This window comes from Lactuca sativa, chromosome 6, assembly GCF_002870075.4.
Source record: "Lactuca sativa cultivar Salinas chromosome 6, Lsat_Salinas_v11, whole genome shotgun sequence".
NCBI classification, from domain to species: Eukaryota; Viridiplantae; Streptophyta; class Magnoliopsida; order Asterales; family Asteraceae; genus Lactuca; species Lactuca sativa.
In genome coordinates this window covers 126,581,892-126,606,560 of record NC_056628.2, presented here as the reverse complement: position 1 = coordinate 126,606,560, position 24,669 = coordinate 126,581,892, and the positions used below count along the sequence as shown (strand labels likewise).

At 42.2% G+C, this 24,669-nt stretch overlaps 1 protein-coding gene across 1 annotated transcript in view; it reads right to left on the bottom strand.

Annotated features, from left to right (window-relative positions):
- Positions 1–7,457: 7,457 nt before the first annotated feature.
- Positions 7,458–24,669, bottom strand: part of LOC128126864 (uncharacterized) — a gene marked incomplete at its 3' end in the record, with an annotated part of 49,008 nt that continues 31,796 nt past the window's right edge. Inside the window, exons 5-7 of the mRNA XM_052765012.1 lie at positions 9,621–10,199; positions 8,865–9,566; positions 7,458–8,645 (exon numbers count right to left, since the gene is read on the bottom strand). Of these exons, the coding sequence (XP_052620972.1) occupies positions 7,458–8,645; positions 8,865–9,566; positions 9,621–10,199 (2,469 nt within the window). The remainder of the gene's footprint in view (positions 8,646–8,864; positions 9,567–9,620; positions 10,200–24,669) is intronic.

Here is a 24,669-nt window from a genome sequence, read left to right as displayed (position 1 = left end):
AATAGACCATAAACCGCGCTAAACAATAGCAAAATGAGTCTAACTTTGGTAGATTTAAATAAGTGTACAGGGTAAATTTTTTTTGGGTTGTCACACATATGAGTTGTTGACTATGAGTTGGTTGTGCATTGATGATACGAAAACGCATCAGTAACTTGTTGTTATAAAATGTATCGTTGTGCATGACTTAATGAGTAGTTAGTACAAGCATATAATGTCGGAGTTTATCTGTTCCTTTTATCCTACGAGGATTAAAAGCGATAACTTTGGCCCCTCGATGATTCTGTTTTGACGATGTATCGGGCCAAGTGAGAACTAAATTGATGCTTTCAGTTATGTTCTATGTCAGACGAATCGGGAATCGGGAAAAAAATTACAGGACAATAAGTCTGACTATCGTCCATGTATTTGTCCGTATAGATATCTTAAGAACAGAGGAATATATGATCCTTTATCTAAAGGGCGCGTCACTGACTAGGTCAGAGTTGATAGTGGCTTTTGAAAGCTTATGATTGCTAAGTCGGATCCTAAAGCTGCATAGATAGTTATAGTTATTAGACTTATCCAAGTGGGAGACTGTTCGATTTAGTGTCTAAGTTCATAACTATAACTAGGATGTATTTGACCCAATTGTAGCATGGTCCTTTTGGGCTGCCTTCACCAGTGCAATTTGATAGGATGGACTTTTGAGAATAAGGTTATTTATGATTTATTAATATATTGCAAGTATAATATATTAATACGAAATCATATTATTTAATTAGTATTGATCAAGAATTAATTAGGAATTAATTTTCTTATCAAAAGAGACTAATTAAATATATGGGGATTGATTATGTAAATCAATGATTCTTATAGTGTGGGCTAATGATCCATGGTTATTTAAGATGGGCTAAACCAATGCGATAGTCCATGGAGGTTTTAACCTAAGGAGCCTAAGTAATATGAAAGGTCATTAGGGTTTAAAAAGATGTAACCCTAGCACTATAAAAGGAACCCCTCATGGCCAAAATCGGTTACACATATAGCCACAATATTCTTGAAGAGTGTGAAGTTGATTTTGTGCAAGTAACCTATTCTCTCAAGCCTCCTCTTGCATATTGGTATTTGTGAAGCATTAGAGGCATCACACTTGGGGTGCTCAAGCTTTGAAAGGCCAAGGACTACAAGTCCTTCGAAAAGGTAAGTCATATAACTGGTTGTACCATTCAGTTGTTCAAATGTATGCTAGTTAGGACAATGCTTTAGAGAATTGAAAATATGCATGTATAATTAGAGAAAACATAGATCCAAAGCATTTAGGGTTGCATGTGCATTATAGGAGTGTTATAGTGCTTAAAATCCAACAACACTATGAGTCCAAATTAGGGTAAAAGACCTTTTTACCCTTCCTCATACTTGGCCCAAGGCCAAGGCGTAAACCACATGTCCAAAATCCCAAAATCCAAAATAAGCATCTAAGGCCCAAATATGGCCCAATTTTCCAAATTGGGCCCAACTCCTTTCATGGGCCTTCACCTAAGAAAGTCAAATAAAGTCACAAAATCCCAACCATAAAATCAGGATAGCCTAACATGGCCCAAGACAACCATGCCCAAAACAAAGAAGTCCAAGCATGATAAGTACACGGGGCGTACTCAACCTGTATGCTCAGCGTACAACATGAAAGGCTTGTACGTGCAACGTACAATCTTGTATGCCCATCGTACTCTCCAGCCATGGCCAACTTTCCAAATCAACTCTTAATCCATTAAGACTTTGATCCAAACTCAGATCTGACTTCCCCAAGGTGGTTAATCACATAAATGTGCCAAATTTATGTGTGTGCATGGCTAAATGGGACTCTAGAGCTCAAAGGAGCTTAATACTTGACTTAATACATGCATGGGACCAAAACCACCATAAAGTTTGTACCTTTATCCCCAAGGAACCCATAAAATATCCATATCGACAAAGACAAGCTCCAAAACGACCTTAACTCCCAATCACCAACCAAAAAAACCAAAATGACCAAAAATGTGCTAAGAAGTAGATCCATGAAATGAAATGGAAAGGTTTGAACTTTATACCTTCCAAGCCACCAAAAGGAGATGCTAATGTTGGATCTCAAAGCCTTCCTCCAAAGAACAAGTCTTCGAATGAAAGCCTCATTTGGCAATAATTGCCCTCGCTATCTCGCCACTTATGGCTCTAATCAATCTTTCTAATTCAAAAAATCATAACAACCCAATCCAACTGCCACCACCAAATCCCATGCTAAGAGTGAAAGCTACACGACCAAATGTAGTCTTATATCACACCTGGTCTCCAATGAACCTACCACTTTCCTAATTCCATTAATGTTGTGGCCTTGACATAAATTTTCAAACCGACCAACCCTGGTGTAATCCATTTGAAGGAATCCATGACTAATCATGGATATTCCATACCCTCACTACTACACAAATATTGGTGAATGCTACATGTCACCCCTTAGTATTACAACACTCCCATACTAGCTGCCAACCTAGTGAATGCTACGGGCCACCCTGCAGTCTTACAACACTCTTACACTATCTTCCAACCTAGTGAATGCTACGGGCCACCCCGCAGTTGTACAACACTCCTACACTATCTACCAACCTAGTGAATTTTACGGGCCACCCTGCAGTCCTAATATACTCCTACCTTGCCATGGCCACTTGTCTTACCGCTCATCGATGAATCCATCCATACTCATCCTGCATCGAACACGCACCGGACTATGCGCCCACACTAGGGCTCAGGTCATGCTTGGAACCCCAACCCGGGTCCATCAAAACCTACTATCCATCACCAAGAAGGTGCAAACCAACTGCTGGAAATTTCCCGAATTCCCAACTCACGCAGTCTTCCATCCAGACGGCCACTTGAGTCGTCTTCCCTCCCAACGGAAATGTGAAATTCATCCGGGTCACACGTCTGATTCAGCTTCTAGAAATTGTAACAATTCTCCCCCACTTGAATTCATCGAAGCTCTCCCTGCAAACAAGGTTGAAGGATTCCCAATACATTTTACTCCTTATGATTGAATCACTGACATCCTATGCTTACCAATGCTAGTGTTTCGTTAGTAGCCAAACCTAAAGACCGCACAACACTTGAGACTAGATGAACACTCCCTGAAATCTTAGCAAATCTAAAAACCCCAAAACCCTAGCGATAGATTAATTTCCTAACACTCCCAGTTGCTAACCAAACTCACGCCACTACCACCACCTTTTTCTTGCTACCGCTCCATCCCTAGCAACGGTAGTGATTGAACCCAAAATTTTTCCATAAATGAATGCCAAGCCAACTAGATCAAATGCTAAAACCACTGAACCCTGACTTAACTGAAAAAAAAACAACCCACTGACCCTGACCATAGACCTTCCAAATGATACCCTTGAACTGATCCTGACAAAGAACTGAAACAACCATCGAACACACTAAAATCGGCTCCACAAGATACAACCCCGTTTATTGACCCCCACTAATGTTTCATGACATGTAAATGGCATATAACAACTCTTGATGAAATAAATCAAATAATTAAACCAAAAATAACGCTTACCCAAACCGATACATAATTCTAAACAACATAAATAATGCAGCCAAAGAGAAAGCAAAAGATGACGTACTCGTAATATCACCTGTTGGAGTCTTGGACTCCCCTGTCTGTCACTGTAATTCTTGGATCCTCTCTGTTGGGGCTCCTTCCATCACGACCATCAGTGATCCTAGAAGTAGTCGGAGCAAGTGCACTCACTGCTCCTCCCCTCAACATCGAATAGTTGGCGTTCTTGTGGCCCACTTGGTTTCAGTAAAACATAACGGGCTTGTAGAGTTTCAAATATGTTATGAAATGTCAAAGCATCTTTTTTCATGTCTAGTTTCAAAGTCTATGTTCATGTATTCGAAAGTATGTATTTCATAAGGGCATTTTAGAGTTTGAAGCTTAAGTGTCTTAGTCATTATGTATTTTTTTTGTGTGCTTCTCATAACTCCTATAAATAGGGGTAGGTATTGGAGTTAGAGTAATTTTTGTGAACCTTGAAACACTTTACTCTTTCAAAAGCAATAAAGAACCAAACATATTATATTTACGTTTTGGGTTTTTGATTCAATTCATACTTTGATTTGATTCTATACACTTGATTCATACGAACTACATTTGGTATCAGAGCATGATTCTTTCAGTTGATTTTTGATTTTCTCATGTTTTCAAAAGTTTTGAATCGCTATTTTTGATTCAGAAATATTCCGCACTTTTGATCTAGAAAATCTTTTCTGATCAATTGTTTTAAATCGATTCTGCTTTTTGTTTGATAAATCAAGTGTTCGTTGATTGTTTTCTGAAAGATTCATTCATCAGATTCTTCTTTTTGAAGCTTTTCATCATTTTGTCTGTACATTAATGGCAAACTTCAACATGAATACAATGATTGCTTTCTCTCATCTTCTCGGTTCTTCAACCAAAATTCCGATGCTGATTCTTGAATATTATAAGCAATAGGCGGATAAAATGGAAGATGATCTCAATGGGATCAATGAAGATTTGTGGCACTGCATTACAAGTGGAGAATATTGTCAATGGAGGCTAGAACAGGTTGTAACTGTTGGTTCATCTATTGATGTTGTTCTAAAAGTAGACAAACAAAAGGCACATGACAAGAAATGCTTGCATGAACTTCGTGGTGCTCTTCCACTGGTGGTTGATAACTACGTACGTGGTTGTAAAACAGCAAAGGAGATTTGGGATACTTTGAAAGAGAAGTATCAGGGAAGTGAGAAGACTAGAAAGAGCTCTGTGAAGCAATGCTTGTTCGAATTAGGAGAATTCAAGCAGAAAGAAAATGAGACTATCATCATGGCTATTTTTGATGTTATCCCCTGTATATATCCTCGATCAAAGATCTCAATACAGTTTTTCAAGTTAACAAGTTAACTTGGCCCTTGGCGAGACGTTCGATGGTTTCTAAATCTTAGTTGAGTGTACCATTCTAGTGTCAGTGAGAGTTAATTAGGAATAACTCACAAAACCATCATGTGACAAAAATATCCGAAGACATATTTCCACAGTTTAGCATGACATGAGGTCAAGGCCCTTTGGCAGGACATTCAATGATTAACATGCCTTACGAGGTGCATCACGCTAGTGCCAATAACCATTAATTCCTTACCTGTAGAGAATGTGTAACAACCCAATTTTTACGTCCGAAAATTTCATTTTTAGAATATTACTTTAGAAAACATTAATAATTAAAAACATTGTTTGTTCACACCATAACACATTGCAACCATGTTCTAAAAAGCCACACCATACATCCCATCAAAATATCAGAGTACAGTCCCAGTAAATCTCATAAATGCGGAAACCGAAATGTGTGTGTATGACGTGCCGCTACCGCGCCGGCTCCTTCCCCTTCGATGCAGAGGTACCTGAAAACAAAACTGTAAACGTAAGCACAAAGCTTAGTGAGTTCCCCCAACGTACCGCATACCATACAAACACATAACATATATACTGCCAGGCTATTCTGGGGTGCCTGACTACCCGGTACGGCCATTCTGGGGTGCCGACCTACCCATACGGCCATTCTGGGGTGCCGTCTGACCCGTGTCAAGCCATTCTGGGGTGCTGACTACCCATGTCAAGCCATTCTGGGGTGCTGACTACCCATCGGTCCTAACAACCGATCCTCGGGGACTATTTCACCCCCTACTACTACGATCACATATAACATAACAAGCCAGCATGCAAACATATCATCACATACTGTCGGACGTATCTGGGGTGTCCGACTACCCTTCGGTCCTAACAACCGAACTCTACTACTATCACATACAACATATCATGCCAGCATATAACACATCAGGTAGTAGCAAACCTAGATGATATCACAAAGACAATCATCTAACATACAACTCCTACTGGTGGGTCGGCATTGTGGCCGTAGACCCACCGCTACTGGAAGGTAACTCACCTCAAAGTAGCTGCTGAACTGATCGGGAACTAGCCGGCTGCTGCTGCTCCGGGAGTCCTCCGGCTGCAATTCCCACAACATACTCAATCAAACACTGCTAACCGACCTTTGGGTAAAATGACTATTTTACCCCTGGATAAACTCTAAGCCAAAGCTGGAGTCAACTTTCAGTTGACCCGACTCGCCGAGTGGATCACCACTCGCCGAGTCCCTAGCAAACCAATGTCCTGGGTCCCTGGTTCTACTCGTCGAGTCGGGCTATGACTCGACGAGTTCACCTTCTAACTGTCATTCAATCACCTTCATCCTACTCGCCGAGTTGTATGAACAACTCGTCGAGTTCATCTTCATCCGATGAACACTTTCTGCTAAGACTCGCCGAGTTGTATGAACAACTCGCCGAGTCTGTTCTTGAGCTATGAAGATTGCCTTGGACTCGCCGAGTCAGGGCATTGACTCGCCGAGTCCTAACATGGGTGAGTTCAGCTCCCTACTCACCGAGTCACCCCCTGTGACTCAAGGCTCAACTCGACACATGAAGAAGGGACCAAATCGACGACTCGCGACCAGACTCGCCGAGTCACCTATGCGACTCGCCGAGTCGTCACCATGCACTCCTTAAACATACCGATTTGCTCGATTCCAGTCCATGCCATTCATAGATCTGGACTTCTAGGGCACGAATCACACGTAAAGTTTCCAACTTTACGTGTGGATATTCAACAAAATGGGTTATAAGGCTCAAAATGTCTCAAAAGGGTAGATCTAGGGCTAACAAGCCTCATGGGGCCAAAAAGCTAACAGATCTGAGCTCCTGGAGCTCAATCTTGCATAGATCCAAAGGCCAAACGCCTTATTACAACATATAATGCACATACCAACTTGGGGAATTGACCAAGAAGGACCCAAATGAAGTTTTAAGCATAGAATCAAGGGGAAAACGGGTTATACCTCAAAGGAACTGTTGAAATGACACAAAGATGGCTGATCTCCTCCTTCTCTTCTTGATCTACTCCTCTTACTCCTCAAAACCTTCAAGAACACACCAAGAACACCTCAAACTCTCAAGGAAACAAGGGAAAACGATGTAGGGGGAGTTCTGGGGGTGAATGGGGACGAGTTGGGGCGGAATGAGAGCTTAAATAGGGTGCAAACCCTTGAAACTTAGGGTTTCATCCCGCAGCGGTGACTCGCCGAGTCCAGGATATGGACTCGTCGAGTCGCCTACTTAAAACGCGTCCTGAGTCTCGTCCCTACTCGGCGAGTCGGACCCTATGACTCGCTGAGTCTAAGGCTAAATTAGGGCAATGCTCAAATAAAACTCACATACCGGAAACCAGGTGCTACAAATCTCCCCCACTTATTTTAGACTTCGTCCTCGAAGTCTGCGGCCTGATCCTGAAACAGCTCGGGGTAGTGCTCCATCATCTCGTCTACCGGCTCCCAAGTCCACTCTGAACCCTTGCGGTGCTGCCATTGCACCTTCACTAGCTCCACCCTCTTGTTCCTTAAATCCTTCGACTTCCTGTCGAGGATTGCGACTGGGCGCTCGATGTAGTTCAGGCTGTCATCAACCTGAATATCCTCCAAAGGTACTACTGCAGAATCGTCCACTAGGCACTTCCGCAACTGCGAAACATGGAAAGTGCTGTGGATGTGGCTAAGCTCGGCTGGCAGATCCAGCCTATATGCTACCCTGCCCACCCGGGCTAAGACCCTGAACGGTCCGATGAATCGCGGGCCCAACTTGCCCCGCTTCCTGAATCGGATGACGCCTTTCCACGGCGACACCTTCAGGAGGACCATATCCCCGACCTGGAACTCTAAATCGGATCGACGCTTGTCGGCATAACTTTTCTGTCGACTCTGAGCAGTCTGAAGCCTGCTCCGGACCTGCTGTATCCTCTCAGTCGTCTTGAGCACCACTTCGGTGCTTCCCATAACTCTCTGGCCAACCTCACCCCAGCATATCGGGGTCCTACATCTCCGTCCGTACAACATCTCGAAGGGAGGGCGGTCGATACTCGCGTGATAGCTGTTGTTGTAGGAGAACTCAGCCAAGGGAAGATAGGTATCCCAGCTACCACCGAAATCCAGAACACACGCCCGCAACATGTCCTCCAAGGTCTGGATGGTCCGCTCACTCTGTCCATCTGTCTGCGGGTGAAAGGCGGTGCTGAAATGCAGACGAGTGCCCAACTCGTCATGGAATCTCTTCCAAAACCTGGAAGTAAAACGCACATCCCTGTCCGAGATCACCGATACTGGCACCCCATGTCGTGCCACAATCTCCCTGATATAGATGTCGGCCAATTTCTCGGCCGATATGCTCTCCGGAATCGGAATAAAGTGAGCACTCTTGGTCAATCTATCCACAATGACCCAAATCGAATCCACTCCACGCGCGGTCCTGGGAAGCTTCGTGATAAAATCCATCGTGATATCTTCCCACTTCCACAGTGGAATGTCCAACGGCTGCATCTTGCCATGCGGCCTCTGGTGTTCGGCCTTGACCTTCCTGCAGGTCAAGCACCGCTCGACGTACCATGCCACATCCCGCTTCATGCAGGGCCACCAATAGTCTAGACGAAGATCCCTATACATCTTCGTCGCCCCGGGATGAATAGAGAATCGGGATTTGTGCGCCTCCTCCATCAAAATCTGGCGCACGCCCCCGTGATACGGCACCCACACCCTATGGTGTAGTGTCAATAACCCTCGGCTATCATAATCGAAAGAGGAAACCTGACCTACTACACGCTCGCTCTTCCGATGCTCCTCCTTGATAGCCTCCTGTTGAGCTTCCCGAATCTGCTCCAACAGGGGAGTCACCACAGTCATCCTCAAACAGGCGTCCCTGATCGGCGCCGTCTTGCGGCTAAGCGCATCGGCCACCACATTGGCCTTTCCCGGGTGGTAAAGGATCTCGCAATCATAATCCTTCACCACATCCAACCACCGACGCTGCCTCATGTTCAGATTCGGCTGGTCCATGAGGTACCTCAAGCTCTTGTGGTCCGTGTAGATGGTACACCGGACCCCATAGAGGTAATGTCGCCAAATCTTGAGGGCAAATACCACCGCCCCCAACTCCAAATCGTGCGTCGGGTAGTTCGCCTCGTGAGGCTTGAGCTGCCTCGAAGCGTAAGCAATGACATGCCCCCTTTGCATCAGCACCGCGCCCAACCCAGAAATGGACGCATCGCAATAAACCACGAAATCCTCTACGCCCTCTGGCAGGGCTAAGATCGGCGCCTCACACAATCTCTGTCTCAGTGTCTCAAATGCAGCCTGCTGCTCGGGTCCCCACCGAAAGACCACGGCTTTCTTCGTCAACCGCGTCAGGGGCACGGCTATCTTGGAGAAATCCTGGATAAATCTCCGATAGTAGCCTGCCAATCCTAGGAAGCTCCGAATCTCAGATGGTGACTTCGGAACCTCCCATCTCATCACGGCCTCGACCTTGGCCGGATCGACCAGAATCCCGTTCTGGTTGACGAGATGCCCCAGAAATTGCACCTCCCGCAACCAAAACTCACACTTGGAGAACTTGGCATACAAGCTCTCCCTCCTCAGGGTCTCTAACACCTCTCTCAAATGCTCCTCATGTTCCTCCCGGGTCTTGGAATAAACCAAGATATCATCGATAAAGACTATCACAGACCGGTCCAGCATCGGTCTGCATACGCGGTTCATGAGGTCCATGAACGCGGCAGGAGCATTGGTGAGCCCAAACGGCATCACCACAAACTCATAATGGCCATAGCGCGTCCGAAACGCGGTCTTCTGCATATCCTCCTCCCTGACCCTCATCTGATGATAACCCGAACGCAAATCAATCTTGGAGAACCAAGATGCACCCTGAAGCTGGTCAAAGAGGTCATCAATCCTCGGAAGCGGGTAACGGTTCTTCACCGTTACCTTGTTCAGCTCCCGATAATCTATACACATCCGATGCGACCCATCCTTCTTCTTCACAAACAGAATCGGGGCTCCCCAGGGCGAACTGCTCGGCCGAATAAATCCCTTGTCCAGCAGCTCCTGCAGCTGCGTAGACAACTCCTGCATCTCGGGAGGAGCCAACCGATACGGTGCTTTGGCTATCGGAGCCGCACCGGGAACGAGGTCAATCTTGAACTCCACCTGTCGCTCCGGAGGTATCCCAGGTAGTTCCTCCGGAAAAACATCAGCAAAATCTCGAACCACCGGGACCTCGCTCACGGTCGCCTTACCCGCCTCCCGGGTGTCCATCATGTATGCGACATAACCTGCGCATCCCTGCTGAAGGTAGCGCCTAGCCCTCGCTGCTGAACATACAGTGGGTCCACACTGCGGCCGCTCTCCATGAATCACTAACTCTCCCCCGCTTGGGGTCTTGACTCGCACTAGCTGCTGTGCGCAATCTATCACTGCCCCATTAGGGCTCAACCAATCCATACCAATAATCACCTTGTTCCCACGCAATGGAATGGGAACCAAGTCTACCAGGTAACACTCCTCAAATAGTCGCAGGACACACTCTTGAAACACCATCGATGCTCGCACCGATCGATCATCCGCAATCTCTACCTCTAACGGGCAATCTAACTCGCCTGAGGTCTCATGAAATCTCTTGCTAAGGGCAAGAGAGACGAACGATCGGGATGCACCCGAGTCGAACAATACCTGAACCGGGATGCCATTCACATGGAACGATCCTAATACACATGTATACACACGGAGCACATATCAATATCGTAACAACGTAAAATAAAAGATAGAAGGAAGGAATCATACCCGTCACCACATCGGGTGCGGCGCGCGCCTCCTCGGCAGTCAACTGAAATGCCCGACTCCTCACCACTGGAGCCTCTGCCTTGCCCTGACGGCCATCCGTGATCCGCAGGGTCGCTGGAGCTGGCGCCTTTATTGGCGCTGAAGCTGTCAACATGGGGCAATTGGCCTTCTTGTGGCCCCTCTGGTTGCAGTGGAAACACAGCAACTCCGATGTCTGAATAACGGTCGCAGGAGCAGGGCACTCCCTGCTGATATGCCCAAACTTGCCGCACTTGTAGCAGCCTGACGATCCCATCCTGCACGACCCCTCGTGCGGCCTGCCGCACCTCCTGCAGCGGCTCGGTCCCGACTGGCCTTTCGGCCTCCCATCTGATCCCTTGGGCTTCTTCCCCGAAGCCCCCGATGCCTGACTATCCTCAAGTCTACGTTTCCGGATGTGCTCCAAATCTATCTCTCTCTCCCTAGCCCTGGCAATCATGGAGTCCAGGGTAGGGCAAGCCGAAAAGCTAACATGCTCCCGAATGTCAGCTCGTAGCATATCATGGTAACGAGTCCTCCTCATATCCTCGTCACCTGCATACTGGGGCACCAATAAAGCCCTCTCCCGAAACTTGGCAGTGATCTCCGCCACGGTCTCTGTCGTCTGCCTCATGTCTAAGAACTCCCTGGCCAGCTGCTGAAGCTCGACCGCTGGCGCAAACTCTGCCCTGAATCTAGCCACAAAGTCCGACCAGGTCATTGCCTCGATAGCCGAGGCTCCCATCGAGTCACCCACTGACTCCCACCAATCTCGGGCCCGGTCCCGTAAACACCCTGCTGCGTACCTCACCTTCGACCCCTCGGGGCAGAAGCTGATCAACTGGGCGGACTCGATATCCGCAATCCACCGCCTGGCGACAATGGGGTCCTTCACCCCATGGAAATCCGGCGCACCACTGCCCCTGAAGTCCTTGAAGGACAGCGTGCGAGATCCTGACTGGCTGGAGGCCACGTCGCTCCTGAATGCCCGTAGGCGATCCTCCATCAACTCCATGATCCCTTCCTTGATCGACCCAAAGATGATGGGGGTCGACTCAAGGATGCCCCTAGTGATCTCCGACGTGATGAACTCACGTAGCCTCTCCTCAATCGGCTCGGTGCCAGATCCCGAACCTGACCCCTCTCCTGACCCGCCCTCTGTCGGTCTCGGTCGAAGTACCACCATTCTGTAAAACATCAATATAACCATTAGTGGTACTGCTACTTTCTGAGGGATCTCAACTACTTACAGGTTCCTTGGTCTCGTCTTGGCCTTCCTCGGCTCGGGTACGGATCCTCTGCTTTCAGTAGTACGGGCCCATACTACCTTCCACATCTATCCGTACCGTCTCCGAGGAATTCCTCGACTCCACCAGCTCCCCTTTACTACTGCTACTCTCTGCTATTCTCGTCCTGGGCTTGCCCTAGGGGAAACCCAAGTTCAACGCAACCGGTCCTCAGCTGCTGTAGGTCTCCTCATAATGCCAGTTAGCCACCACCTAAACACCATCACATGTAATGAGGATTAGATAATCCTTCAAGTGAAAGATCCGTCCCTACAACGGTTGGACTCAAACAAGAGCTGCGCAATAGGGCCAGTTCCAACACTTTGGGATTATTCAACCCTGCTTACATGTGGTGTGACGTGTTTACCTAGTGGCTCACTCCCATTACTCAGAATCCCACCGAGCACGAAGCAAGCAGCATTCGGATAAGGAGAAACAGACTCAAGCCAAAACTGTTCTTAGAACAAGAAATGACACTTAACATAGGATGCTAAGCTCATACTATCAGGCATAACCTAAACAGGCTACCCTACTGCTGTCTACTCGATTTTAGCATGCACTATTCAATAAGCTGTAACAAATAAACAGGCACATAAGGCATCACTCCTAGATCCTTAGCCTATTCTAGCATGCAATATTCAATAAGCTGATAAACATAACATAAACTCGTATGGGTACTATGGGGAATACTTACTTGAGCTCGGCCGGTCGCGCACGTCACACACTTTACTCTTTCTTGTGACTCTCTTCCGTTTTAAAAAAAAAACAATTTCTTTTGGAAAAATCTTTTAATCCCTCGATTTGAGTCCAAACACTCCCGAAGGCGTGTCCGAATCCCTCAAACCAGGGCTCTGATACCAACTTGTAACAACCCAATTTTTACGTCCGAAAATTTCATTTTTAGAATATTACTTTAGAAAACATTAATAATTAAAAACATTGTTTGTTCACACCATAACACATTGCAACCATGTTCTAAAAAGCCACACCATACATCCCATCAAAATATCAGAGTACAGTCCCAGTAAATCTCATAAATGCGGAAACCGAAATGTGTGTGTATGACGTGCCGCTACCGCGCCGGCTCCTTCCCCTTCGATGCAGAGGTACCTGAAAACAAAACTGTAAACGTAAGCACAAAGCTTAGTGAGTTCCCCCAACGTACCGCATACCATACAAACACATAACATATATACTGCCAGGCTATTCTGGGGTGCCTGACTACCCGGTACGGCCATTCTGGGGTGCCGACCTACCCATACGGCCATTCTGGGGTGCCGTCTGACCCGTGTCAAGCCATTCTGGGGTGCTGACTACCCATGTCAAGCCATTCTGGGGTGCTGACTACCCATCGGTCCTAACAACCGATCCTCGGGGACTATTTCACCCCCTACTACTACGATCACATATAACATAACAAGCCAGCATGCAAACATATCATCACATACTGTCGGACGTATCTGGGGTGTCCGACTACCCTTCGGTCCTAACAACCGAACTCTACTACTATCACATACAACATATCATGCCAGCATATAACACATCAGGTAGTAGCAAACCTAGATGATATCACAAAGACAATCATCTAACATACAACTCCTACTGGTGGGTCGGCATTGTGGCCGTAGACCCACCGCTACTGGAAGGTAACTCACCTCAAAGTAGCTGCTGAACTGATCGGGAACTAGCCGGCTGCTGCTGCTCCGGGAGTCCTCCGGCTGCAATTCCCACAACATACTCAATCAAACACTGCTAACCGACCTTTGGGTAAAATGACTATTTTACCCCTGGATAAACTCTAAGCCAAAGCTGGAGTCAACTTTCAGTTGACCCGACTCGCCGAGTGGATCACCACTCGCCGAGTCCCTAGCAAACCAATGTCCTGGGTCCCTGGTTCTACTCGTCGAGTCGGGCTATGACTCGACGAGTTCACCTTCTAACTGTCATTCAATCACCTTCATCCTACTCGCCGAGTTGTATGAACAACTCGTCGAGTTCATCTTCATCCGATGAACACTTTCTGCTAAGACTCGCCGAGTTGTATGAACAACTCGCCGAGTCTGTTCTTGAGCTATGAAGATTGCCTTGGACTCGCCGAGTCAGGGCATTGACTCGCCGAGTCCTAACATGGGTGAGTTCAGCTCCCTACTCACCGAGTCACCCCCTGTGACTCAAGGCTCAACTCGACACATGAAGAAGGGACCAAATCGACGACTCGCGACCAGACTCGCCGAGTCACCTATGCGACTCGCCGAGTCGTCACCATGCACTCCTTAAACATACCGATTTGCTCGATTCCAGTCCATGCCATTCATAGATCTGGACTTCTAGGGCACGAATCACACGTAAAGTTTCCAACTTTACGTGTGGATATTCAACAAAATGGGTTATAAGGCTCAAAATGTCTCAAAAGGGTAGATCTAGGGCTAACAAGCCTCATGGGGCCAAAAAGCTAACAGATCTGAGCTCCTGGAGCTCAGTCTTGCATAGATCCAAAGGCCAAACGCCTTATTACAACATATAATGCACATACCAACTTGGGGAATTGACCAAGAAGGACCCAAATGAAGTTTTAAGCATAGAATCAAGGGGAAAACGGGTTATACCTCAAAGGAACTGTTGAAATGACACAAAGATGGCTGATCTCCTCCTTCTCTTCTTGATCTACTCCTCTTACTCCTCAAAACCTTCAAGAACACACCAAGAACACCTCAAACTCTCAAGGAAACAAGGGAAAACGATGTAGGGGGAGTTCTGGGGGTGAATGGGGACGAGTTGGGGCGGAATGAGAGCTTAAATAGGGTGCAAACCCTTGAAACTTAGGGTTTCATCTCGCAGCGGTGACTCGCCGAGTCCAGGATATGGACTCGTCGAGTCGCCTACTTAAAACGCGTCCTGAGTCTCGTCCCTACTCGGCGAGTCGGACCCTATGACTCGCCGAGTCTAAGGCTAAATTAGGGCAATGCTCAAATAAAACTCACATACCGGAAACCAGGTGCTACAGAATGTATCCGAGAATACATTTGAGTCTCCGCAGTTTTGCATGACAAAAAAATGTCAAGACCCTGGGCGGGATGTTCAGCGACATCTATTTCCCGATTGGGTGAATCGCCCTGGTGCCATGACAATTCTTAGGTAAAGATAATTGAAAATACCAATTTTGACAATTTGTACAGTTTCAAACTTTCAATTCCTTAAATATGACAGTTCTAAGAAAGATATTGCCTAACTGACAGCTTGTACAGTTTCATGCCTTCAATTTCGTGAATACGAGAGTTCTTAAAGACAAACTGCCTAACTGGCAATTTGTATGGTTTCATGCCTTCAATTCCTTGTGAAAGTAGTGTGAAGTGTAATTTTGCCAATTCCTTTCAAGATCTCTTTTTGCACAGAAAATTCCGACACAATCTCCTTGAGTCTCTTCTTCTTAATTCAACAATTGATGAAATCCCCATTTGTGATCTTTTCTTTTCCTTTCCTGCAAAGGACACATGCTCTCCATAAAAATTTTGAATGTTATGCAGATGAGAGATGTCTCTTATCATGTGCCTAAAACAACCACTATCAACTGAAGCCTGATGATATTCCTCCATAGCTGCTTCGGCACAGAGTGCGGGATCAATTGGTTTTGGGAATCCAGTCCATTTTGAAACTGAGTTGACATTTTCCATCTACGCATGATACGTGTTCCCAAGTCATATCCTGTTTATCAAACACATAAAATGAAGAGATGTTATAATTTTTAGGTAATTTGGGAGTGGAAACTTTTGGTACCCATATGTAGTCAGGTTTAACCATTTTCTTGTTTAAACGGATGGATGCTTCAGCACTTGTTTTGGAGCTTAAGACTGATCGCCGAGATGACTTTGACCTTACCGATCTTGGTTTGACTTAGGTGTTTCTCAAATCAATTTTCTTGTCTTGGAAAGTCTATTTTTTGGTCTTTTAGCATTCCAATCACCATTTCTTGAATGTGACCTCAAAGGATTTCTTTTGGAAGATCTCCCCCCTTGGCATGTTCTGCCAACCTTGTTCATAGTAGGGAACATATGAACGATGTGGGCAATTTCTAGCAATGTGACCGAGATTCCTACTGTTAAAACAAGTTTGTCTTTTCAAATAAATAAGATTGTGACTTAATCCTTTTCCTAATGAAGTTTGTTTCAAAGAACTTTCACAAGCACAAGCACATGCACATTTATTATATTGTTTAACAAATTTTTGTGGCTTGAATTTTTCAATAGTGGGATTATTATCATCACAAGTTTTTGAAGCATTTTCTGCAGAACTAGAATTATTTTTTTATGCTCGAACCCATCTTGCACTGTTACTTTATCTGTACATGAAGTAGAAACATTAGTATCGTTCACATTAATATTCTCAGTTTTTCCGGATTGTTCAGTCTTAACTGAAACAGTTACAATAGGCTGACCATGTTGAACGTATTTCTCTATTTCTTTGGTTTCAAGGAGTGGAGTATAGTTATCATTGAAAGGAGGTGGAACACTTTGATACCCTAGACCCTCACCCTGTTTATCTTTCCACTTTAATTGTTTTTCTATCATTGACTCAACTATCTCACTTGACACATCGAATTTATTAAAATTAAAATCAGCATATTTAAATTTAGCTTTTAATGCATCAAGTTCGGCAGTTAAGTTTGCAATTTTCACTTTGGCAAAACAATAGTGAACACATTTGGTGCTTCTAGTTTTTCTTTAAGAGGTTTATTGACTTTCTTAATTTCATAAATTTCATTTTTAAGGTAAAAAATCTCTCTAAATAATAATTCATTTTGTTCAAGGTATTTATTTATTTTATCTTCACAGGATTAAGAGCATGAGGTTTTACTTACCTCTTTGGTATCTAGAGTTGTGATTGAACTGTTGTAATAGCTCATTATTGAATAAAAAAATATGATTGTGCAATTAAATCGTGTCTGAAAACCAAAAATAAATTCCCTTTGACCGAAAACACCAATAGTCAACACCCGAGAACGGGGTTTCTTGAGCGAGAACCTTAGCCGAAATCTCAAGAACCGAGAAGCTGAACCAAAGATGTGAAGCCAAATATGCAGATCGAATACGTTGACCGGAGACTCAAAGAATACAGAGAAGTGAAGCTAACCTAGCAGAGAGCACAAAGTCACTGCCGAGAACTCCGAGGCTGAGAGCGAGAGCTCCGAAGTTGAGTCTGAGGAGCTGGTCGAGAAAATGTGATGTCAAACATGAAAACCCTAACTGAATTCAATCAGTTGGCCGCAGAAGACTCTTAAACCTAACCGAAATCAAGGTTTTGATCGTGTTCCTTATCCAATGAATCCTAAATTTGGTAATTTACTAAAAACGATCTTTAACGCAATATACTCCAAAACTAGTGAAAAACACTAAGAAAATGATGAACATGAAGAACAACAACAACAATTTTCATCAAAAAGAACTCAAAAACACCAGAAACTCCAAGAAACCTTTTAATATTTTACCAATTCGATTGATACCAATCCTTACTTTGATACCAATTGTAAAACCCGATCTAACGTATCAATAGAAATCACTAGATTAGTGCGAAATTCCAATCTAATGATTAACGCAAAAAAATTATAACAAATGAAGAACACAATATCGAATCTTCAATGCACATTGTATGATCAATAGTCTAGTACATAAGATCTCTATGTCTCTCAGTTCTCTCTGTCTCTCTCTAAACTCGAAATCAGCTAATTAGAATGACCAACATTTTTCACGGCTGAAACAATACTATATATACCTAGACCTAATTACAAAGGCCCAATCCAAAGCCCAACCGAAAGCATCATTAAGCCTACCGAAATCACATGGTGATTTTGGTCTAGACACCACCGAACTCATGGTGTTTTCAGTCCTAGACCAAGAACTCTAAAATCTATGTAAAGTAAAGTACAAACCACAAATCATGTCCTAACAATTTATACACATTCAGACATGCATATTTTGTTGGTCAGAACCTCTTTTTTAGGTTGTTGTTACTAATCAAGCTATTGGTGCTCATGGATTAACGAGTCACGAATGCAAGACTTTGGTTGAGTAATATGGAAAGTCTATAATTGATATGCTCTTATCTGAGGTATATTTTTTTAATTTACATTTTTTATACACAAAAAAAATTTGTTTTGTTTCAATATATTGTAGGCAAAACCTGAGAAAATATGCTCCCAAATGAAGATATGCATGTTTGAAGACTCTCATGATACTAGGTCAATTTCACACTTCTTTTACAATTGTATTTATTTTAGTTATTCATATTATTGTTATCTGTAACTGTTGAATTAGGTGTTTAAGCTCATACATATAATTGGTATATACTTAACCCAATAGTAGCATGGTCCTTTTTGGTTACCTTCACCACAGCATGTTGATAGGATGGATATTTGAGAAAGATGTTATTTGTGATTTATTAATATATTATATTAATAATATATTAATTGAGAAATCATATTATTAAATTGGTATTGATCAAGAATTAATTTGGAATTAATTAAGTGATCAAAAGAGACTAATTAAATTTATGGGGACTGATTAGGTAATCAGGAATACTTATAGTTTGGGCTAATGATTCATGTTGATTAGGGATGGGCTAAACCTATATGAGAGTCCATGAAGGTTTAATCCAAAGGGCCTATGAAATGTAAAGAGTCATGGTGAATTAGGATTTGCATGGAAGAAACCCTAAGAATTCCACACTATAAAAGCAACCCCTAACTCCCTAAAATCGGCGAATGCATTCCATAATGAAACCTTAGCTGATTTTGTGCTTCCTAACCTCTCTCTCATAAGCCTCCTCTTGCTTTTGGTGTTTGTAACACATTAGAGGTATCATACTTGAGGTACTAAGCACTTGAAAGGCCAAGAACTACAAGCTACAACTAAGAGGTATTCATCTAACTAGTTAAATTTTAGTTTGTATATCTTCAATTGCATGCTAGCTAGGGTATATGCTTTGGATAAAATGAAATTGCATGTATATCTTGAGAAAACTTAGATCCAAAGCATTAGGGTTGTATGTGCACCATAGGATTGTTATAGTGCTCAAAACCCATCAGTGGTATCAGAGCCTGGTGTGTTTTCTGTTATATTGATGTAATCATGTTATTTTAAAAGCTGAAAAAACTTCATTTTTTTACCTATGACTGCTAGACTCGACGAGTTGGTCCAAGTCGACGATTCCATGCCACGAACTTGATGAGTTGGATCATCTATTTGCAGTTTTTCGAGTTTCTTGGCCAGAATTGGATTAGGATCATTACCACAATTTGTTTTGTATCATAAATTTTGAATTTTTTGATATGGTAGTGATTATCCTCATCCAATTAAAGGACAATTGTCAAAATTTTAAGATAATTTGATTATATGATAAGTTGATTATTTGTATTATTTGATTTGAATTGTCTTGCTATATGTGTTGAATTAAGTCAAATTAGTAAGAGATAAAGTTAGATGATTATTTTATTAGTTTAAAAAATTTGATCTAAAAGATTTTGAAGAGTTTCAAATTTTTCCTTCAAGTTTTGGAATTTGAAAAGTCTTAATTATGACACGTTAAATTCTAAACTCTAGAATTGTAAAAGTCTAAATTTCAACCCTTATACTATTACAATATTAAAAGCTTAAAACTATATATATATATATATATATATATAGAGAGAGAGAGAGAGAGAGACATATATATATATATATATGTCTCTCTCTCTCTCTCTCTCTATATATATATATATATATATATATATATATATATATATACATATAAAACAGTCAGTCTTACCGTTAGTAGGCCTCATTCACGAAGCTGGTCTATAAGGGGGATATAAGGAAATTACCTATAAAATGGCGACTAAATGGGTATCAACTCTCACCCACAGCTTCCTTGACTAGTGGAGGGTCGCTAGCCGAACGGGTAGGATAGGACATTAATTCTCATTAAAAAGTATAATGATAATTATAAAATTAACTAAATGTTTTCATAAATTCCCAATCTTAGTTACTTTACGAAAAATGTGAAAATGGTGCTATTCCATGAAATTGCACTTTGCACCTTTCCAAGTCATTAGTGGAGCGTGTGTGGTTAACCAGTACACTAATATGGACTAACAAGGGTGACAAAGGGTAGCTCGAAAATTGTCATAGATCAATGGAGCGTGTGTGTTTAACCGGCACATTAATTAGGTGGTAAATGACTCGAGAGTGCCAAGCAAATTTGCATGGTTATTCACACCTTGTTCGTGATCCTCGGTATTCCAGTCACAAACTTGAAGGGCATAATTGAGATTTAAACATGTCATTGAAAAGTTCAATGAATCTCAAAGAACTAGGAATTTCATAAAACTTAATTCTTTAAAATTTTAGTTTTGGGTGGTGAAATTGGTAAATTATCATTTACCTACCTTCAAATATTTTGCAATTGGATTACAACATCCCTCTTTCGAATTTTGAAATATTGTGTTGGGTCCTTGTCACACCCCAAAACCAAGAACGGCGGAAACGTTCTAGGGCGGAGGACGTCATGTAAAGTATCACAACAATGCAAAGTAGTAAATAAGCAACAACATCATCCATTGCATTAACAGTAAATTTTAAATACAAGTGTGTTCTTTCATAGAATAAAACAATATAATGAATATTCAAAATAAAAGACGAGCCTTGACTGCTCCGTCTTCACAAAACCTGGTCATCGTACCTGTCTATTGGTGACTTGAGAATACAAGTTATTTTGAAAGCGAGTATCAGCATAAAGGTGGTGAATTCATAAGTATTTAATGTAATTATTTGTAAATAAAACTTGTAATAAAAGGCTTGTAATTGTTTTGAGGAAAAGTTTGTATAAGTATGAAAACCCTAGAAAACCCCATATTTCCTACTAGTATAAAAAGTAGTCTTCTACCAAGACCCGAATGAAAGTAAGTAAATAGTCTTCTAACGAGACCCGCTGAAAGTAAGTAAGTAGTCTTCTCACGAGACTTGCTGTAAGTAAGTAATATTCTCACGAGACCCGCTGTAAGTAAGTAAGTAGTCTTCTCACGAGACCCGCTGAAAGTAAGTAATAATGTGATTGATAGTCCCCATACTAAAAGTACTCCTTAGAAGAGATTCTGGGAAACTAAAGGTGACTTCCGCAACGAATCGCTAGGTCGAAATCCACATTTATGTTACGTAATCATATATATATATATATATATATATATATATATATATATATATATATATATATATATATATATATATATATATATATATATATATATACCCAGAACTATACCTATAATAGTTTACTAGAAATATATGAACGTATACCTTTGCTACCCAAAGGTACTAAACTGACTGATTAGAACCTTTATATCTACATATGTATACATAATATATAAGTAAGATTTAGACGACCTTCAGACAACTAACTGATACCTTAAGTACACATCCAAACAAGTAAAACGAAATAAGGCGAGTTAGCATTTCTAAGTCCTTCAAACATTATTTATATAACTATACATATCTAGACATGCTTTTAACAATTGTACTAGGAATACTGAATAGTATCTCCTAAGTTTACCTATTATAGTTACTAGTAATGTATGTGAATAACCGAAAGTATGCCTTTGGTACCCAAAAGTACTGAATTGACTGATAGAACTTTTATATCTGTATATGTATAGATAATATATAACTAGTATTTAGACGACATTCGGAAAAATAACCGATACCCTAAGGCCACATCCAAACAAGGAAAAGGAATTAAAGCGAGCTAGCAGTCCTAAGTCCTTTCAACATTACTTATATAACTATACATATATAGGCATGCAATTAACAATATTAAAGTATAAAAGAAGTTTTGGTAAAACCTTTGAAAAGTTTAACAAATAAGAGTTGATGACTTAATATCAGTTATTAAAATGATTTGAAAGCAATTTGTTTGATAAGACAGTTTTAAAGAATAAGAAATCCTTTGTTTGAAACATAATTGTAACAGAGTTTGAAAGGAAAGATATAGTATGAAATACAGTTTGATAAAGAGTTTAGTATGAAAAGATGTTTTGAGAAATCATTTTGAAGTAGTATACTTGGTAAAACAGCTAAAAGTGTAGCAAATCCATAGTTTGATAGTTATTAATCACATGTGATTGATATAATAACTATCATGATTGAAAGTGTATTCCCCCCCCCCCCATAAAAGCATTTATAAACATTTAAAAACATTTAAAAGGTTAATTAAGGGGTATGAACTCACCTATTGTGAGTGGATTGTACGGAAGTGTTGGATAAGGTGCTAGGTGTCAAGTGGAGACTTGAACACACACAATGGTCCTAGTTAACATATGATGAAACACATATATATCCAATTAGTCATTTAACAACTAATTAACCAAGTTAAGACACCCTAGGACATGGAAACACTTTGATTCAAGTGTTATAGGTACCGAAGGGTTGCATCTAAAGGTTGTATGGCATGGCATTGGAGTTTATGGCCCAAGGACCACTCCTTATGGAGTTTACGGCCTAAGGTCAATTCCCCCATGCGTTTACGGCCGTAAACTCATGGTCCTAAGTTCCATTGGGTGTTTTGAGGTCTTATAAGTCAAGATTGAGCATCCAATGATCAAGTCCAAGCCTTAGGAAGCATTAGGGGCACAATATCACCCTTTTATAGAACACTAGTGTGTGTTCTTGGTGTTTTGAATAACACTTGAAGATCTAAGTTTAATCAATAATGAATGAATGAAATGATGTATAACAACTAGATGTTAGGTTATAGAAACAAATCAAGTCAAGAAACACTTACGTTTTCGGAAGATCGGGTGAAGAACGGGATGCTACTTGAGAGAGTATAGGGAGTGTTCTTGAGAGTGGAAGTGTGGAATGAAGGGAATGGGGAGTAAACTCATGCCTAAGGCATGAGTTCACGGCCACTTGAGAGTTTATGGCCCAAACTCCAAAATTTTGGATGTGAACTCTTTATTAGGGTGTTAATTATGGGTTTGTTACTCCAAGACCCGAGAAGGTACTTACTTTCAGTCGTTCGTTTGAAGAATAAATACTAAAAACACTCTAACGGACTTTAAAGTGGCTAACAGTTATCAGAAATGTAATTGGATTTTAATTGAAGTGCTTGACTTTAGGGTTTGTACGAATGAAAATTCCAGGTTGTCACATCATCCCCCCGTTAAAGGGAATTTCGTCCCGAAATTCATATTCGAAAGTGAATACTCCTGAATCATGAAAAGAATAGGTACTTCTGTTCCATCTCCATCTCCTTTCCTAATCGATGGGAAGTTCTAAGTTTGGCTTCTAAGTTTATCTGTATAGTAGCACAATTACTCGTTGTCTGGAGACGGTCTCCGTCCTGAAATTCATATTAGAACTCATACATGGTTCATCAATCACCGTCTCGGGTATACGATTCGTATATAATTAAGATTGAAAAGGTAGTCGAACAAATGATTCTTCTCTAAGCTCATATCCAAATAAGGAAACGAAGTTAAAGCGGAATCATCAATTCTAAACCTGTAGACTCTTGATTATGTACCACCCTAGCGTATACTTTCCTCCGTGATAGGTTAACTGTATGGGCCTTTGGATTGAACTTGACGTACTGTACGAGTAGTTTTCCAGAGAGGTTTGCTGAGGTTACTTCGGGAAGGCTACGAATCATAAGGTACTCTGCACATGAGCACCTCGGAGTTCTGGAACGACGACTTCTCTAGAGAGTCGATTACTAGAAAAGGATTTTCGCATGAAACTGGCACTGTGAGGATCAAATCGACTCAAGTCAAATGACAACGTCGAACTACTCGAAATTACAGGCGTTATACTTGATGAAAAGGTATTACAAAACAATACGGTGCAATCTATTAAAGAGTGTTCAGTACTTTAGTTTCAGCTATGCTGTTACAGCTGTGAACAAAGTATACTGCAAAAAGCCAGTATAGGCAGTATGAGAGTCCCTAACAATGATGGGATCTCACAAAAGATAAGACTCTAGTTGAACTAGTTTTTAAAAGTTTAGGATTCTAACATAAACGCTACTGAGTGTAATAGATTTTTAACGTGGGTCCAGAGTAGTCTCTCCTGCGGCGGTGATCGTTAGCATCCTTCCGTCTGTGCCAACATTCCCTGTCCCCGTGTAGTTTCTTTTGTAGTGACCCACCTCGCCACATCCGTAGCAAGCCTGGCCCACACCAGCGTTGGGTACTTGGTTGATTGGCCTTGCTGGAGTATTGCAGCAACGGATGGTGTGTCCCTTTTTGTTGCAGTTTAAGCACTACATTTCCCGACAAGGTCCATGATGGTGATAGTTGCATTTGTTGCACTTTGGGAGACTACCAGCATAAGACTTTGCTGGTAATGGGTTAGCAGAGACTATTGTAGGTACTGTAGCAGCATTGACAGTAACTAGTTGTTGTTTCCTTGAGGATTCTTGTGAGGACTCGTCTTTCCTCTTGTTCCAACCTTGTTTACTGTTGTTGTTTCCCTTTTGTTGATCTTGTACAACAATTATTGGGTTCTGATAGTTTCGTGGTCAATAATGGATTGTGCTAGTTCTTTGGCACTATCAAAAGTATCAGGCCTTGACGCTAACAT